Below are 19,389 nucleotides of genomic sequence, written 5' to 3'. Positions count from 1 at the left end.
TATTGTCTCTGCCCTGTTCTCTCCCGTTATATGGATATACGCTGATCTCCAGTGATCTAAATATCTTCAGAAGGACGCCGACTTTCACCAAACTGTTATCAGTGATTAGATGAACGTGTTTTATGCCAGAAATAAGGTCCAGGTTTAAAATAACCAAACTTCCCCTTTAAGAAAGATCTATCCATGTGTCCATCCAGAAAAAGATAACCACAGAATATTAAAATCAGTAGGTTTGGACCGTAATTCTTCCATACAGAGCACCTTTAAAGATGCATAAAATGCCAAATAAATCATTAAACCCAGAGAGGAAGGAGTCTTTTACCTTTTGGAGCTGAAGCAACCTTTCTTAAAACCAGTGTGGCATAATTGATTTCCTCTTCCATCTTTAAAAATAATTCACCACTGTTACTTCAGAGCTGTTGATAACATCAGTCTTTAACAAGTGATGGTGCTGATTGGAAGCGCAGCTTTAAAAAGGATCCCAGCAGTATGTCATGGAGAAAAAACAGGTTCCTCTTTCCCTCAATAATATGTAAAAAGCATTTGGGCAAAGAACAAACAACAAGACAAAGGCTCTGCTGTCCTTTAGCTACAGATTGCTGTCAACATTTGGTTTAATCTGATCTAGGAACTACGTCTGTTTCCGTGCATTATTGTGATACAAATGTTGTCATATTTTAAATTCTGGTGGGTTAACATCCCCTAAATGTGAATGAGACACATGCACATTTCACCCCCCATCCCACTGAAATACATGACTTTGGAGGATATTTGTCCAGAAGTGTCAGGTTGGGGTGGTGGGTAGGACACGGATGCAGACTCAAAGGTGTAAAATGAAAAACTTGGTTTATTTGCAAACAAAGGTTAAACAAAAAGCGCGGCTGAGCCGGATAACAAGACTAAACTGAGGGTCAAAGACATGAATGTAATACTGACAAAACAAAATGTCCATGATACTTGACATAACATGGAAAACACTTAACTTAGGTTTGTGGCTTTGTGGCATGAGAGGTGAAAATCAGGTATCAGGGTATCGAGGTAGGTAGGGTAAGGAAAGATCCGACAAACTGAAAGGGGAAACCTGGAAACTAAATAGTGAACTGAGAGAGATGGGTGAGTGAGTGCAGCTGGGGAACAATGGACAGGTGAAGGGAATGAACTAATGATCAGGCATGGGAAGTGAGGGGAAAAACAATGACAAGACTGAAAACAAGAACTCAAAAACCAAGACATGAAACCTAAAACATGATGAAATATGAAACTAAAAACATGGGGAAAATCCCATGGGCGTGACAGAGCCCCCCCCTCAAGGGGTGGATCCCAGACAACCCAAAACCTGGGTGGGAGGGAGGGGCTCGAAGCCGGAGGCGGTCTGGCGGGTGGCCAGACTTCCTGCGACGTGGAGGCAGGAGGCGGTCTGGCGGGTGGCCAGACTTCCTGCGACGTGCCGGCAGGAGGCGGTCTGGCGGGTGGCCAGACTTCCTGCGACGTGGAGGCAGGAGGCGGTCTGGCGGGTGGCCAGACTTCCTGCGACGTGGCGGCAGGAGGCGGTCTGGCGGGTGGCCAGACTTCCTGCGACGTGGCGGCAGAAGGAGGTCTGGCGGGTGGCCAGACTTCCTGCGACGTGGCGGCAGAAGGAGGTCTGGCGGGTGGCCAGACTTCCTGCGACGTGGCGGCAGGAGGCGGTCTGGCGGGTGGCCAGACTTCCTGCGACGTGGCGGCAGGAGGCGGTCTGGCGGGTGGCCAGACTTCCTGCGACGTGGCGGCAGGAGGCGGTCTGGCGGGTGGCCAGACTTCCTGCGACGTGGCGGCAGGAGGCGGTCTGGCGGGTGGCCAGACTTCCTGCGACGTGGCGGCAGGAGGCGGTCTGGCGGGTGGCCAGACTTCCTGCGACGTGGCGGCAGGAGGCGGTCTGGCGGGTGGCCAGACTTCCTGCGACGTGGAGGCAGGAGGCGGTCTGGCGGGTGGCCAGACTTCCTGCGACGTGGCGGCAGGAGGCGGTCTGGCGGGTGGCCAGACTTCCTGCGACGTGGCGGCAGGAGGCGGTCTGGCGGGTGGCCAGACTTCCTGCGACGTGGCGGCAGGAGGCGGTCTGGCGGGTGGCCAGACTTCCTGCGACGTGGCGGCAGGAGGCGGTCTGGCGGGTGGCCAGACTTCCTGCGACGTGGCGGCAGGAGGCGGTCTGGCGGGTGGCCAGACTTCCTGCGACGTGGCGGCAGGAGGCGGTCTGGCGGGTGGCCAGACTTCCTGCGACGTGGCGGCAGGAGGCGGTCTGGCGGGTGGCCAGACTTCCTGCGACGTGGGTGGAGGAGGAGCCGGAGACCGTCCGGCGGGCGGCTCCTCCTGTCAGAGTCCTGCCATCCCCAGAATCACTCTGATGACTCTACGGTTGTTTAGTGCATCAGTGATGAACAAGAGGCTGTGTGCAGGCCACCGGTCGACTGGTTCGTAACACGGAGCGGGATCGACCACCTCGTCTTGAACACAGACAAAACTTAAGAGATGATTGTGGATTTTAGGAGGACCAGGAACAAGAAAAACATTATTTCCAATCCTTGAAGAAAAGATGGAGGTGGTGGAGGACTACAGATACCCGTGACTGTTGGGAAACTTTATTTCCTTTGGCTTTAGTTTGACATCCACCTCTAAATCCCCTCTGAAGGAGGCAAAGACATGACCTGCCTCCCTCTGTTGGACTTGGACTTGTACTTTTTTCCTGAAGTTGATATACTTCTGTTTGGTAGCAAAGAGAAGAGGGTCAGCGTTGGTAAATATCTTGAGACTCGGGCCCTTACAATCACTGACCGAGTCGGTAACCTCGGAGTGTTGATAGACTCAGATCTGACTTTCAGCAGCCACATCAAAGCTGTCACCAAGGCAGCTTTTTACCATCTCAGAAACATCAGCAGAATTAAAGGTTTCCTCTCCCAAACAGACCAGGAGAAACTCATCCATGCATTCATCTCCAGCAGACTTCATCATTGTAACGCTCTCTTAACTGGACTTCCCAAAAAGAGCATTAAACATCTGCAGCTCATCCAGAACGCTGCTGCTGGAGTTTTAACCCGGACTAAGAGATCTGAACACATCACAGCAGCTTTAAAATCTTTACTCTGGCTTCCAGTCAGTCACAGAATAGATTTTAAAAGCCTGCTGATGGTTTACAATCTGTGATCTGTTCAGAGAATTTAAAGCCAGCAGAGCTCTTAGATCCAAGGACTCAGGTCAGCTGGTCCAGTCCAGAGTCCAGACTAAACATGGAGAAGCAGCATTTAGCTGTTATGCTGCAAACAAGTGGAACAAACTGCCAGTGGAGATTAAACTTTCACCAAATGGAGACATTTTTAAATCCAGGTTAAAAACATTTCTGTTCTCATGTGTCTATGCATGAAATCTGCACGATATCTTTGAACTTATCTGGACTGTTGCTTGTTTTTAAATTATTCTATTTGTTTCTCTTTTTATTCTTTTATGTATTTTTAATGCTTCTTCCACTCCCTGCTGCAATGCTTTTATTTTATGTGAAGCACTTTGAATTGTTTTGTACATGAAATGTGCTATATAAATAAATTTGATTTGATTTGATTCTTAAGTTTCTCTGAGAGGCTTAAAGCACACATTTCATAGCAACGCTAACTCCCTGATGTAATACTACCTTTGCAAATATGGAAAGGTAGTATTACATCAATTACGTCAGTGTTTGTGACAAGGCTGGACAAGCTCTTTAAATAATTAAAACCAGGGTATAAATGAATAGTACACCAACTTCCACATGAATAATCACTGAAAATATGTTGTTAAATGTGATTATTCTGCCTGTCGCCAAACCATTTCCCATGTTTATTCAGTTGCAAAGTGTTTTCATTCTCTACTCTCTGTCGATGTTATTCACAGTTTAAGCAGTTATTTTCCATTTCTTTGTTTCACACCGGATCATCCCTTCCTGTCGGGGGAGGTTTAAAGCCAGCTGGCTCTTCCATATAATCCAAATAGAAACAAATGAAGAAACTACTCAATTAAATAAGTTAAAATCAGTAAAAACTGGGCAGCAACAAACATTAAACTGTTCAAAATGAGACAGTGAAATTGATGTAATCTAAATAAAGAAATTATGGAGGTTTCAACCATATTCTTAGTTTAATCCTTGTTTGAAGTAAACATAGAAATGAGGAGCGTTGCACAGACGTCACTCAGTTTTTGTCGTTTCTTAGCAACACGATTTCCTGATCTGACCTTCGACCGTAATGTGAGCCGTAATCTATTCAAAGAGGAAAACAAAAATTCACGTTCTTACAACATTCTGCCAAAAAGAAGAACTGCGAATCTCGTAATCGTTCGGTTTCTCCACTCGTGTCGCCCAACAACCCACACAATGACCCCAAACCTGAAGTGGCGGTTCGACTTCGTCTCAGTCTTTGAGATATTTGATCACTTTTGTTGAATAATGGAGGAAGAGCTGAACTACGTGACTGTGACTTTCAGATCTAACGGTATCTCTCCACATGGTAAGTCATGTTTTCTTTTTCTGTGCCTGAAAGCCTGAAATATTTAGCGCTGCTGAACATAGAAGTGTTGTGCTTATGTATGAATCAACTACGTCCATTCCTTGCTTTTCTACTCTTCTTCTCTCTGACATTTAAAAGCAAAATACTCTTCTTTTTATTCTGCAATTCTCTGAAAAATGTCAGTTTTTCTTTGCAGATGAATAGAGTTTCCAAACAAAACTTGTCTGAAAGAATATCTAAAATATTTTAATTTAATTTAAGTAGGGCTGGGCAACGATTAAAATGTTTAATCTAATTAATCTCATGATTTCGCTGATTAATCACATTTGTACGCAAAATCCAAAAATGAATCGAAATTAAATGAAATGAAAGTAGTGTATAGCTTTTAGCTTTATTTTAAATGTGCTGCCATATGAATGAAAGTGCCATAACATTTGTTGTGCAAACACACTTTTAACATCAGCATCTTTCTGTAGTTTTTATGTAGAAGCCTCGCTCCACTGTCTGTTTCCTTGAATGACTTGCTGCTATCAGTTGTGTGTTTTGCCTTTAAGTGATATTTTAGACTGGAACTACTACGCTGAGAAGACAATTCAACTTGGCAGTGTTTACAGATGACTTTGGTTCTGTCGACTCCGCCGTCTGGAAGAACTTTAAAATGAAAATGGCCGAGTAAAAGTTCCGTACCCTTCTCCATGTTTGGTGGATCCGCCGATTACTTTCTTTTCCTGTTCCACAGCAGACAGCAACAGACTTTTACAAAATAAAATAACACGGCCCAGTTCTCTGGACACCAGCTCAGCTCAGATGGACAGAAAGACAGTGGACACGTGTTCTGTGGGCAGATGAGTCCACATTTCAGCTGTTTCTGGAGTTTCCTTTCAGTTTTCTTGAGTTTTCTTTGAGTTTCTGGAACACGGCCCAGTTCTCTGGACGTCTCAGATGGACAGAAAGACAGTGGACACGTGTTCTGTGGTCATCATAAGTCTGACATCAATAATAAGCTATTTCCCTTCTGTCATAGAGTGTGTAGTTAGCATCGGACCAAAAATGTGGTGATATTTTCAAACATATTTCATACTATAAAAGGTGATAAAGCTTTTATTATTGTGAGAAGATTACATCAGAAATGTCTCTCCGTCTTAAAATAGCAGGTGTAAACATAAGAATCCCATTTTTTCCATTTCTTAACACTCTTCATTCCTTTTTTACAGAAAAAACAAACACAGAAATAATCTACGATGAGGTGAAGACGGGGGAGGAAGCATGTATTATCATTAGAGGTTCGTTGTTTCCCAGAATCCAAAAAAAACAAACACGTTTTCTCATAGTTACTGCAATAAATGTGTTTTTTTTGCTTGTTTGTTCTTGTAGAGAATCAAAAGGAAGCTCCAATCTGTTCCCCAACAACTTTGGTCGTGGCACTTTTGGGATCCACTTGTCTCCTCCTGGTGTCGGCCATCGTCACCCTCAGCTTCCACTGTGAGTCCTCTGTACCCGTGTTTTAAGGGCTTTCAAGGCAGTCTGTGAGTAACAACAGAAACGCTTCGTGCATTTCACGCAGTCGTGGACGAGCTGAGAAGGCAGAACGTCACGTTAACGGACCAGAACCTGCGGCTGTGGACGGAGAAGGCCGATTTAAAGAAGCAGATGGAACACCTGACCAGAGACAGAGACCGACTCAACTGGACCGTTGGAGTCATCATGGAGTACGACAACTTCCCAGTGAAAGAACACTGCCCACTGAAAGGTGGAAAATCTGTGTGTTTCATGTTGGAACTGCTGCTGATAACATCAGCAGAACACAGCATTATATTTAGGGATGGGAATTGTAAAAGGGATAGTTCGCCTCTTTTGACATGAAGTTGTATGACATCCCATATCAGCAACATCATTTATGAGCATCTTCTTACCCCCTGCTGCGTCCTGTGAGCAGAGTTCCAGCCTCGTTTTGGCGTTGATGAAGGTAGTCCGGCTAGTTGGCTGGGGTTTAAAAAATAAAGCGTTTTACTTCTCAGAACAATATTCGTTCAACAGAGTAATACATTTGCATCACAAAATCGTTCTCCTGGATAAAGTCAGACCTCACAATCTCTTGGCCCTATTTTCTCTCCCTTCGTATCACTGCCTGCTGCCGCCTGTCGACAGCCGCACCTGTTACGGTGTTTCCTGCTCGGAAGCAGGGGACTGCTCGCTCTGCACAGCAGGCAGTGATACGAAGGGAGAGAAAATTGTGAGGTCTGACTTTTTCCTGGAGATTTTGTGATCCAAATGTATTACTCTTTTGAACGCATATTGTTTTGTATTATTTTTGTGGCCCCAGCCAACTATATTCATGTTTATGCCTTTTGCAGACGCTTTTATCTAAAGCGACTTACACTGGTAGGGTAAGGGGGTATTGCCCAGGGGATTTGAACCCAGGTCACCCACATGAAAGGTGGCAATCTTACCTCTACACTATCCAGTATCCAACTAGCCGGACTACCTTCATCAACACCAAAACGAGGCTGGAACTCTGCTCACAGGACGCAGCAGGGGGTAAGAAGATGTTCAGAAATGATGTCGCTGATATGGGATGTCATACAGCTTCATGTCAAAAGAGGCAAAACTGTCCCTTTAAGAATTTAGCAATTCCGGTTCCATTATCGATTCTCTTATCGATACTCATCCAGTTATATATATATTACAAATATAGTACAAATGGATTTGGTTGCTGTAATACTTTAATTTGAAGTATATGCAGCAACATTTGATCTATTTTCGCCTCGATGGAAGCGGTAGCTGCAGGTATGCGGGAGCCTGCTCCGCTCAGAGATTAAGTCTAAGGTCTAAGGTTAAGTCAGATAATGATGTCAGATTCTTGTTTTTCCTCTGCAGAGTGTAAACCTTGTCTCGACGGCTGGGTTCTGTTCCAGTTGAACTGTTACCTGTTCGCACATTTTGAATATTATAAAATGTGGAAGAATTGGCGGGGAAGCCTCGATCATTGCAGGGAAAACAACGCAGATCTGGTGGTGATTGGAAGCCGGGAGGAACAGGCAAGGCTGATTTACATTTGGACTTTTTGCTAGGGCTGTGCGATACTGCAAAATTTGGTATCGATCCAATTCCAAGTAAATACAGGGCCAGTTTTACTGATAGCATTACCGATACTTTTTACTACTACCATCTACTTTTGTGTAGCGGAGAGCAATGTATCATAATTTATTAAGTGAATGCATCATCAATATGCAAAATTGAATGAAAACTTTTACAATTATTTAATTATTTGGTAAGTTTTTACCTTTACTTAATCATGTTTACGATGATAAAAAAAACAAAGTAAAAAGTTTTCAGGCAAATAAAAAATACTTGTATTGAGTAACTCAGAAATGTTTATAGAAAACTTAAATTTCCCTTTTGGGGTGCTAATCTACAGAAGCGTATTGCATTTAGTAGGGCAGATTAGTGAGAGAATATTTCAGTTGGTGATACAAGCACCATATTTGGCACACTAGTGCTCTAGAACCTACTTTAACATAAAAGTACGTTGTCCAAGTAAAAAAACAAGATGGCCGCCATTTTTCAAGATGGCCACCATTTGACGTATTCTCAATCATTGTTTGGGCTTTATTGTGACAAAATAGTTCTATTTTGATTATATCAACATCAAATTAGATGTTTTGGGACATGGGCAGTCCTATTCTGCATTCAAAAACTTAAGATTATCTAATATTATAACACAAAATTGAAATGTAGTGCATTCCATTGCTACAGGGCAATGCTTCACTGTTAGTTTAAAAACTTCACTATAACATTATTACCGTATTACAGACAGTCTAAAATATCATTGACGTTCCACTTCTTACTCTTAACTACAATGCTATAGTGGACATGGGGAAGAAAAAGTTGTTCTCTTTTTACTCAGGTGTTGCCAAAAGATGTTCTGGGTCAAGTGAAAAAAGTGCATATTGTTTGAGTCGGAAAACGGTTTGTTGTTGACTGACAACTTTTATCAGTGCTTTTGTTACTTTTTAGTGCTTCTATCTATTTAGTTCTCACATTTGCAAGTGCATAACTGGGTGCACTTCAGGCTAAAGCGAGAACATTTGCATAAGCCTCTGCATTCTGTCTTGACGCCACATTTTGTCAACTGCTGACAGGCCTGAGCGATGGGTGGAAGAGTTGACCAGAAAACTCTCCAGACCCCACCATCTTTATGCCATCCCCAGTTGGCAGGGTTCTCAGTCTGCATTTTGCATATTGTTGCCTGGCCCCATATGCAGGCGGCTTGGAAGGCAGACCGTTTAACATGCTGTACCAGAGATGCGCTTGTTGGTGGATTTGAATCATAAGACCTTTGCTTCCGAGCAAATAATTCCAGTCTTGCCTCATCAACATTGGCTGTAGTGCTGTGCTTGTCATACATGGTGACAACAAACCTCTCAAGGATGTTGAGGTCTGCCTCAGTTGTGGTAGGTCGGTACCGACTGAGCTTGTGGAAGACTGGACTCACTTCAGGGCACACCTCCCATGCTTGCCATGCCGTTTTCTTGCCTTTCCCATGGAAAGCTGACACAACATCACAACCAGTGAAAGCATGAAAAAAGGGTAAGCCACTACATTTCTCTGGGCCAAGATTTAGCACCATATCATGAATTGGCAACCACCTAAGGGATTGACCCTGGCCAAATTCTACCCAAACCATTTCCAGGCCTGCATCCTGAAGAACCGTAAACACACTGACAGCAAGAACAAGAATATCTGTGTCACATGCCTTAATCAACAAAGATTTTATCTGTTGCTTGGCTGCATGAAGAGCATGTGTGAAGATCCTGGTGTCAGCTTCTTCATGGTTGCATGGACACAAACCTTCAGTGCTGATTGATTTGTTTGAAAGAGCCTGCTCTCCTTTTGTCACAACTATGACATTGTGGGGACACAGGGTCACAATCTTGTCAGCCAAGAACTCGAACAGCTCTGTTTTGTTGTCACTGTCTCGCAGAAAGCTTTTCCAGTTTGGAGGTAGTTTTGTTTTGTCAGTCACTCTTCGTCGATCTGCCTTACCTCTCTTTGACCTTGTTTCAGCCTTCAGGCTTGAGGTCCAGTACACATCAAAAACAATGTCTGTTCGCTCATACTTTGATGAATACATCAGAATCTTTGGAGCTACATCTTGCACAGCATACTCTTGAAAGATCTTTGATGTCTTTGGGGACATTGTATGCACAAGGGCAGAACCATCAATGATAATGGCTTCACATTTTGGTTGTCTCTCAGGTGGAGAAACAGTAGCTTCCAGAATGTTGGTGAGTTGAGACTTCTGTCCAGAGTGGAGTTTGCCTGTGTCACTCAGTGCAGCAGGAAAGGACTGATTCTCGTGTCTAAAAAACTCAAGCAGGTCACACTCCCTTGATTGACACGATATAAAGAGCGGTGAGAAAAGATGACAGTCATTCTTGAGTATTTTTTTCTTTGCTTCACTCGAGGCTACAGCCACATCTTGGCGAAAGAAATCTGTTCTGTTCTTTTTGATGGGCTTGTGGAAGGAAGCCTCATCACCAAGACCATTGAAAAAATCTCTGAAGGCAACTATGCCTTTTTCTAAGTGAGATCTTACAAGCTCTGCAGCACTGGGATGTGCTATGGTGTTTTTGTCCAGTGTAAGCAGATCATTCGACTCCTCCTGAAAAGGATTGCCTAGATCCTTCATCACAACGAACAATTTCTGAACCTTGTCAATGAATGATTTCTGCGACTGACTAGTCTGCTCATGATGCCTGATATCTCCTTGTGCTACCTTGACTTGACATGCCAACTCATACTGGTTGACTAACTGGCTTACTTCTGGTCCAGACACCATCCACCGCCTGAGAGCAGATGCATCCTCAGTCACTCCAATGGCACCACCATCACCTTTGACCACCGCATTGGCCTGCTCATGAGCTTGGTCAATGGCTAAGCCTGAAAACTCTCTGTGAGTTTTGTGGACCACAAACTTTCCCTGCTGAAATTCACTGAATATGTGAGGATGTGTTTTCTCCAAAGTGACCATGTCTCGGAGGTGGACTGGAAGCCATCGAGCATAGTTAACATCATTGTTTGCAAAAAAGAATGGAATTAAAGCGGATAATGATTGACAGTACAAGCTGAAGTTAGCTTCCCTGAATGACCTGATCAATGAGAAAACTACTAATTCCATAGACATGACAAGTTCCCAGAACTGGAACTGAGGACTCTCTTTTCTTTGAGTGTTGCACCAGTCATCAAAGCTCAAGATGCTTTCATTCTGTTCTGCACAGTAATGCTCATATGCTTCCTTTTGGAGCATGTACAGACAGCACGCTGTGACTTGGTGTATATGGCGTGTTCTTGTGACGCTTGCGGCAGACAGACATGAGTCAGCTATTCCAGACGTAGTCACCCCCGATTCCACAAGAGCACCTGTCCACCCGCTCCCTTTAAGCAGGGTTCCAAGTGATCGGAATGCAGCCATCTCTGTGTGCAGACCGCCAAACATGATGACAAATTTGTCTTCACCGTACTCATCAGGCCAGTGCCACTGGATTTGCTTGGCAAGAGCATAAATAGGCTGGTCTGCAGTCATAACAGGAATCTGGCCTGGGTTGAGGTGTACAATAGCCTCCCTGACTTTGGTCATAGCATGCCTCACTGTGGCAACTGAATGGGCCTCATCACGCAGAAGGGGCAAGAGAGAGGTTATGCTGACTTCAAATTGAAGGCCTCGCTTCTTCTCTGCATGATGTGATGACCAAGTGATGTTTACCTCATCAGATACTTTTTGTACTTGGTTAACCTTCTGTAGCCATTCATACTCATCTGCGAGTGGCAGACTTGATAGAGATGCACATGTTACATTGCCCTTGGAAGGGGTTGGATGCTTTGCTGTGAAGAAAGCAGGATGGACATTTGTGTAGGAATCCGGAAGTTCTGGGACTTTCCTTACATTACTGTTCTTGATCAGAATTGGCTCTCTGACTTCGCCTTCATCTTTTGATGTTGTGTGTTGGAAGCTGGAGATGCTAGTTCCATGGAATGAGGAAGTTGCTGTTGTAGATGAAGGATTATGATCGATGTTGTCCATCGCACTTGTGCAGAAAATGCCTTTCCTCAGCTTGAAGGGACAAACCACACCATCTTCAACATATCTATTCACAACTGCATCTCCCAACTGAGCTGATATGTTAAGTACTCGATCATACGGGATGCTAAGACCATGGTCATGAAGCATGTCCACGAGATGTTTCTTTCTGGTCTTTGCGTAAACAGACATTCCTATGTAGACTGGGAATGGGGTTTCTCTGTCTCTGCAATGTCTTTGTGTGGCAGCACTTTCTTTGTGTTCGGCAAAGCAATTGTATTGAAGCAGTTGAGCCATTGCCAGGTCAGCTGTTGTCACTCCAAATCGTAGCTTAGATTTTATATCTGCCCCATGCTCAATCATACAGACAAACTGAAGCAAAGCTGAAGGAAAGGAATCATGCACTGAACTTTCATAAAGATTGCCCTTAAACCTAGACTTGTGGTCAAGCATGTCTCTGCGTAATATATTGGCAGCTTTGGCAAGAATAATGGCATCACTGTAGGATGATGCCTCTGACATAACTGGACCAACATCTTCCTCAAATGTCAGAAGTACATCTCGCCCTTTCTTGTAGGCTACCAAACCAGGTATCTCTGATAACAATCTCTCCTTCAGTCGCGTTCGGTTCACAGGAGGCAAGTTGGCCTCAAACTGTGCAAGTCGCTCTGTGTAAAGACTAACTAAGTCAGCAAGTTGAAACACAGTGTGCCCATCACTGCTGTTTTTTGTCTCCATGATATAGGTCAGAAGTTCAGAGAACACCAAAGGAAAAATGTTCTTTTCTTGAGACAACCTACATTTTTCTTTCTTTTGTTCCGTCATGTATGCCCTCTCCCTATTGTATAGGGCTGATAAACAAGAGCAGTGGTATATCAGTTCCTGAGCAACCACATCTCCAGCACTCAATAAAGCTAGAAGCTTTCCATCATTGAGATTGTGAGCACACTCATTGAGCCTCTGATTCAGCTGCATGGTCATGGCTTGTCGCAACTCTGCAGGTTGCTTCTCTGAACAAAGGAAGCACAGCTGCATGTTCAAGCTAGTCCTTTGAATTTTTGAAGGTCCTTCGTCAGGTGCATCATCAATTTCAGCATGTCGTTTGGTGGCACGCTCTAGTTTGTTGTTGTTGAACATTTGGCGACATTTTTGGTGGTACTTTGTATTGTTTCGCCGCAGTGTGTCCTCAATACCACTACCATCATCTAATCTGGATGGGTCTAGCTTTATGGGCAATAAGTTGATTGCCTGAAATTGTGGAATATTTCTGGCAATCATTGAATAGCCATCGGAACTACACTCATAGCGGGTAGGGGGAGACTTCAACTCCTCTTTCGTGTCAGTCTGACAGAGGCAACACTTCCTCCAGTCAGTACCAGCAAAACTCAACGGATTGTTGCTTAACATTGTGTATAATACGGTTTAAGGCCGAGGGGCTATCCTTTTACTACCTTACCGTACAAAAACATCAAAGCACATTGAAATATGGGATACGACTAGATTCAAGAATCTGATTCCCTACATCTAGCCCGATCGTTCATCCAGTGTCGTTTAATTCCCGTGCGATCTGTACACCATCCAGGTAACTACAGCCCTGTTACCCTTGGCTCGGCTCTCCCGTGCTGGCACACCCTGTCAATTCAGGTGCGGCTATCTAAGTACAGTACTACAACTAACTAGTCTTCTAGTCGATGTCTATACAGGGGCTTATTAGATAGCATTTGGGACACTTGAGTATACTATCAGTAAATACACAACAATGTTTAGTGAAGTTTACAACTACAGCTAGTACACTACAAGTCGGCACTGAACCCCATGCTGAGTCTCACAGCAGTAATGTCACCAGTGTGCCCTGGTTGTGCTACAACATCACTCATATAAAATATTGCAAAATACACATAGTTTAGATTACTCAGCTTTACCAGTTTAGTGTGTGATTTTGGATGTTTATTGATGCAGAATATCTGAGGCCAAAAAGACATTGAAAATACTAATTTTGAGTCACATAACGGCCCGTCCCTACACAGCAAAATTTTGCCGAAATTTCAGCGAAATTCGCTCTGTGGTTCGGGGATTTCACATAGGATCCACCATCTTGAAGGTAAGCAGCACATATTGGAATACAGATTGTGCCATTGAATATTTCGACACAGCATAATTTGGAAACTTTGGTCATGAACATATTTATATTAATCGAAATTCTACCTTGAAAAACGCTTTTGTTTCCTTTTTTTAATTTAATTTGGTGGCCATCTTTAAAACTGGTAGCCATCTTGGATTTGAAGCCAGATAATTTTCATAAATAGTACACCCTTGAATCATTTGGACCAAATTTAACTTGTATCACCCAGTGAATTATCTAGCAGAATGTCTGGCCAGAAAATATTCGAAAACATTAATTTTGAATGACTTAATATCCGCCATCTTGAAAACCGTCAGCCATATTGGAATGCAGTTGACACCACTGGGTATTTCTAGACAGAATATATATATATTGAAGCTGTGGTAATCAACACGTGTCTGTTCTATGAAATTCTACCTTGAAAGACGTTTCTATTACATTAACTTTCGCGGCCATGTTGAAAACTGGCGGCCATCTTGGATTTGAAGCTGGACAACGTACTTTTCTGAAATAATACACCCTGGACATCATTTGTACCAAATTTGGTGCTTGTATCACCAACTGAAATATTCTGTGAACATTTGGACTCTAATCCGCCCCACTATAACTTCCAAGTCCGAGTCGAGTCTCAAGTCTTTTATTTTTTCAAGTCAAGTCACAAGTCATCAAAACAGCGGCTCGAGTCGACTCGCGTTCGCATCTCTGCTAACATCCACAACTTTGTAATCCCTTTGTTCATCTGTGAAGTGTTTATTCCATTGATCTTATCATTCTTCTTCAGTAATGCTTTGTTGTTTATGTATCCATCTATTGGATGAATAACATCTGTATCCTAAATGCAGGAATTCATCAGTAACCACACGAAAAAATACGATGATGCAAAGCATGGCTACTGGATCGGCTTGAGCAAAAACACCAACGATGTGTGGCTGTGGGTGGATGGAAGTGATCTCACTGAGATGTAAGCAACCACAAACACTCCACAGTTGCTACAGACATCTTAACCCCTACAATTCAGGAACATCTCCACCGCTTTCAACAAACCAGAAACAGATGATGAAATGTGCAAAACAGTAGTGAGGTTGAAAAATTGTTTCGACATGTCTTTTTCCTTCAGTTACACCAGAAACAGCATAAAGCAGAGATCATTTCTCCTCAGAACGAACACAATGAAGGTGCAGCTTTGCAGCTCCCCTAAAAGCTTTGGGCTTTATTGATCCGAGACACGGACACTATGATACATTAAAATGGGCCATGGTACATCAACCCGTTCAGGTAAAATATTTAAGAGGCACTATTCAGCTCAGATTTTAAAAAAAAAGACTGTTTTGAGTCTATTTTGAATAAAAGACAGCCTCTTTACACTGTCCTGTACCCAAAAGTTTTTTTTTTAAAAACAACAGTGCTGTAGCTCTTAAGCACAGAAACTCGTAGCAGATGTTATGCAGTCACTCACCTTTTGGAGGTCATTTCTTTTTGAAAACTACTGAGGAATAGTTGACCTCGTCCTCCATCCTTGAAAGTCAGCTGTGAGTGAATAAAGTGCCGGCGTTCTTCTCTGAAAAGGAACAGGTTGCCGTTCCCTTTAAGATTTTATGTTGCATTGTGGTCATTTGTTACCCAAGCTTTCTGGTCAGAAGTATGCGTGCTTCTGTAACAAATAGACTTAACAGACTTTACTGTCATTCAAAAGCACATTCACGATGTACATTTGAGCGAGATTTCGTTGCAAGGCTCCAAGAAAAGAGAAGACAAGTAAAACAGTATAAATTAGAGCTGTCAAACGATTAAAATTTGTAATCTAATTAATAACAGGGTTGCTGGGAATTAATTTTGATTCATCCCATTCCTAAATATGACTGAAAAATTCACATTTTCTGTGCATTGTTGTTAGAACAGAAAGATAAATGTCAAGAAGTTGTCAGGACTGGGTGGGCAGGACACGGATGGACTCAGAGGATGTTAAAAGCAAACTTGGTTTTTATTCACAAAAACAAACGTTAAACAAAAGGCGCGGCTGAGCCAGATGACAAAAAACTAAACTGTGGAAAATAAAGCATGACTAAGGAAAAACAAAACAAGGAACATTACTTGGAACTTGTGGCGTGGCGTGGCGTGGCGTGGCGTGGCGTGGCGTGGCGTGGCGTGGCGTGGCGTGGCGTGGCGTGGCGTGGCGTGTGAAAATCAGGTAAAGATCTGACAAAAGGACAGGGGAGCCTGGAAACTAAATAGGGAACTGGGTGATTGTGAATGAGTGCAGCTGGAGACAATGAAAACAGGTGATGTGAGTGAAACTAATGAGCTGGTATGTGAAGTGAGGGGAAAAGCAATGGCAAAACATGAACTCAAAAACCAAAACATAACCTAAAACATGATAAAACATAACTAAAAACATGGGGAAAACCCCATGGGGCGTGACAGAAGTGAATATAGGCTAACATTTCTTTTTTTATTAACAAAATTCATATGAATGAAAAATCCAAAAGATAAATTTAATTCTGAACAATTTTGGCAACTTATTCATCGCTCTTTTTGTTTGTAAATACAGGCAATAGGTGAACGGAACTTTGTTGAGCACACACCTCTGCAAAATGACGCTCTTCTGTTGTCATCACGGTTAAAGCAAATGACTTTAGTTCCCAGTCTTTAGTGATGTGGTGCGCCGTCATACTCACATAATTGTAAAAAAAAATCAGATTAATGACTAAATTACAATAAGACTGAGTTATTAAATTCATGTAGACGCCTTAATCTGACAAGAAATTGGATCGGATTGGGTTAAGACCCCGAGATAACTCGATTGAAAGTCAAATTAAACCTGTTTGCAGACGCTGAAGCACGTGGTGAATTAGACTTGCTCGAGATTTTTGCCCGGGGTCGTGACCTGGAAGTCAAAGGAGATGCACAGGCTGACATTGTGTAATGTGTTTATTCATTAGGTACTGGGTGAAGGAATCATATTCCAGCAGATTATCTTGTGCCATAAGTAATCCTCATGAGCAACCTCTGGACAACTGGAATAAAGTGAGCTGCGACATGAGGAACCGCTGGATCTGTGAGACAAGAGCCCTGATCAGACCAGATGAGGAATCAGTCACAAATTATGCTATTTAGTATACGAGCAGGCAATCCTACAATTTCTTTATTTTTTTTTTATCTCTAAAAAAACAGATTGTTTTCCTGATTTTTTAAAAAAAATGTCCCCAATATTTGCTTTTTCTGATATTAGGGCTGGGCAATGATTAAAAGTTTAAATCTAATTAATCGCATGATTTCCCTGATTAATCGCGATTAATCGCATTTGTACGCAAAATCCAAAACTGAATCCAAAAGTAGTGTATAGCCTTTAGCATTTAGCTTTATTTTAAATGTGCTGCCATATGAATGAAAGTGCCATAACATTTGTTGTGCAAACACACTTTTAACATCAGCATCTTTCTGTAGTTTTTATGTAGAAGCCTCGCTCCACTGTCTGTTTCCTTGAATGACTTGCTGCTATCAGTTGTGTGTTTTGCCTTTAAGTGATATTTTAGACTGGAACTACTACGCTGAGAAGACAATTCAACTTGGCTGTAAATGCAGGAGTTTTTTTAAAATTTATTTTGAAATACGTGCTTTTATGTTGAAACAAGTAAAACAGGAAGTAGCGCCGGTTAGCTCTGTGAGCTTCACACCTGTAGCGGTGATGTTAGTTGCTAGTTTATCTTTATTTTATTACTCCATGCTTCGTGGTGTTTGCTGTAACTGTGTGAATGTGATGCATTCAACAGACTTTTACAATAATAAAACCTGCGTTAATGCGCGATAAAATATTTATCGGCGTTAAATAATTAACAAGTTAACGCGATAATAACGAGTTAACTCGCCCAGCCCTAAAAAAAAAAAACGATTGTTTTCCTGATTTTTTTCCCCCAATATTTTCTTTTTATGATATATTACAGTTTGTTATGTGGATGTAATGTGAGTCACACACAAACTGTGAATAGGAGTGAACTCCTGCACAGTTCTCTGTTACAGCGGAGCTGCAGAAACCTCTGACTGAACACACTCTGTTGTCTGACCGCTGTTATGTAGCAGATGTGCATTATTGTCCATTAACGCCGAGCAGCTTTTGCAACATTTCTCTTTGCAAATTTAACTTCAGAGCCTGAACATTTTTTTGGGATAATGATTTTTTTTAACATGAGTCAGCTGGTATGACTAATTTATCTTTCTCCTGCACCCGTTGTATATTTGTTTTGGGACTGTATTCATACTCCTTGGATGTATTATCTTACAACATTTCCTCAGAATAAAACACAAAGACTGGGGAGAATAAAGACTAAATCTAAACTTTTTAAAGGATGTTTGAGATTTTGTATTTTTCTATAATAAACTGGTCCAACTAAGTATAGCACTGTTGCACGAGCTTACATATTGACTCATATATATATGAGTTATTCCACAGGAATTAAGAGGGTAAGTAGCAGCCAGGTGCTGCTGATCAATGCACTGATTAACTGATCAGTTTGCTGCTCTGCAGCATCCAGGTGCCAAGGAGGAAAGACATCAGCAGTGATCTTAAAGAAGCAGCTGTTGCTGCCCATCAACCTGGGAAGGGTTATAAGGCCGTTTCCAAACTATCTGGAGTCCATCATTCTACAGAGAGAAAGATTATTCACAGGTGGAAAACATTCAGGACAGCTGTCAATCTGCCCAGGAGTGGACGTCCCAGCAAGGTCACCCCAAGGTCAGAAACCCAAGAGCTACATCTCAGACTCTGCGGGCCTCAGTTAGCTTGTTAAAGGTTAAAGGTCACCCCAAGGTCAGAAACCCAAGAGCTACATCTCAGACTCTGCGGGCCTCAGTTAGCATGTTAAAGGTTAAAGGTCACCCCAAGGTCAGAAACCCAAGAGCTACATCTCAGACTCTGCGGGCCTCAGTTAGCATGTTAAAGGTTAAAGGTCACCCCAAGGTCAGAAACCCAAGAGCTACATCTCAGACTCTGCAGGCCTCAGTTAGCGTGTTAAAGGTTAAAGGTCACCCCAAGGTCAGAAACCCAAGAGCTTCATCTCAGACTCTGCAGGCCTCAGTTAGCATGTTAAAGGTTAAAGGTCACCCCAAGGTCAGAAACCCAAGAGCTTCATCTCAGACTCTGCAGGCCTCAGTTAGCATGTTAAAGGTTAAAGGTCACCCCAAGGTCAGAAACCCAAGAGCTACATCTCAGACTCTGCAGGCCTCAGTTAGCATGTTAAAGGTTAAAGGTCACCCCAAGGTCAGAAACCCAAGAGCTTCATCTCAGACTCTGCAGGCCTCAGTTAGCATGTTAAAGGTTAAAGGTCACCCCAAGGTCAGAAACCCAAGAGCTTCGTCTCAGACTCTGCGGGCCTCAGTTAGCATGTTAAAGGTTAAAGGTCACCCCAAGGTCAGAAACCCAAGAGCTACATCTCAGACTCTGCGGGCCTCAGTTAGCATGTTAAAGGTTAAAGGTCACCCCAAGGTCAGAAACCCAAGAGCTACATCTCAGACTCTGCAGGCCTCAGTTAGCATGTTAAAGGTTAAAGGTCACCCCAAGGTCAGAAACCCAAGAGCTACATCTCAGACTCTGCGGGCCTCAGTTAGCATGTTAAAGGTTAAAGGTCACCCCAAGGTCAGAAACCCAAGAGCTACATCTCAGACTCTGCGGGCCTCAGTTAGCATGT

General features: G+C 42.9%; 1 protein-coding gene across 1 annotated transcript; it reads left to right on the top strand.

The window, feature by feature from the left end:
* The first annotated feature begins 4,275 nt into the window (after positions 1-4,275).
* Positions 4,276-18,014, top strand: LOC142380898 (asialoglycoprotein receptor 2-like). Its single transcript, XM_075466838.1, has 7 exons — positions 4,276-4,505; positions 5,720-5,788; positions 5,880-5,987; positions 6,070-6,255; positions 7,383-7,543; positions 14,551-14,669; positions 16,648-18,014. The coding sequence occupies exons 1-7, from the start codon at positions 4,445-4,447 to the stop codon at positions 16,820-16,822; spliced, it is 879 nt and encodes a 292-aa protein (XP_075322953.1). The 5' UTR covers positions 4,276-4,444; the 3' UTR covers positions 16,823-18,014.
* The last annotated feature ends 1,375 nt before the right edge of the window (positions 18,015-19,389 follow it).

Source organism: Odontesthes bonariensis, chromosome 5, assembly GCF_027942865.1.
Source record: "Odontesthes bonariensis isolate fOdoBon6 chromosome 5, fOdoBon6.hap1, whole genome shotgun sequence".
Classification (NCBI taxonomy): Eukaryota; Metazoa; Chordata; class Actinopteri; order Atheriniformes; family Atherinopsidae; genus Odontesthes; species Odontesthes bonariensis.
Note: the sequence above shows the minus strand (reverse complement) of the source record. Positions and strands in the feature narration are given on the sequence as shown.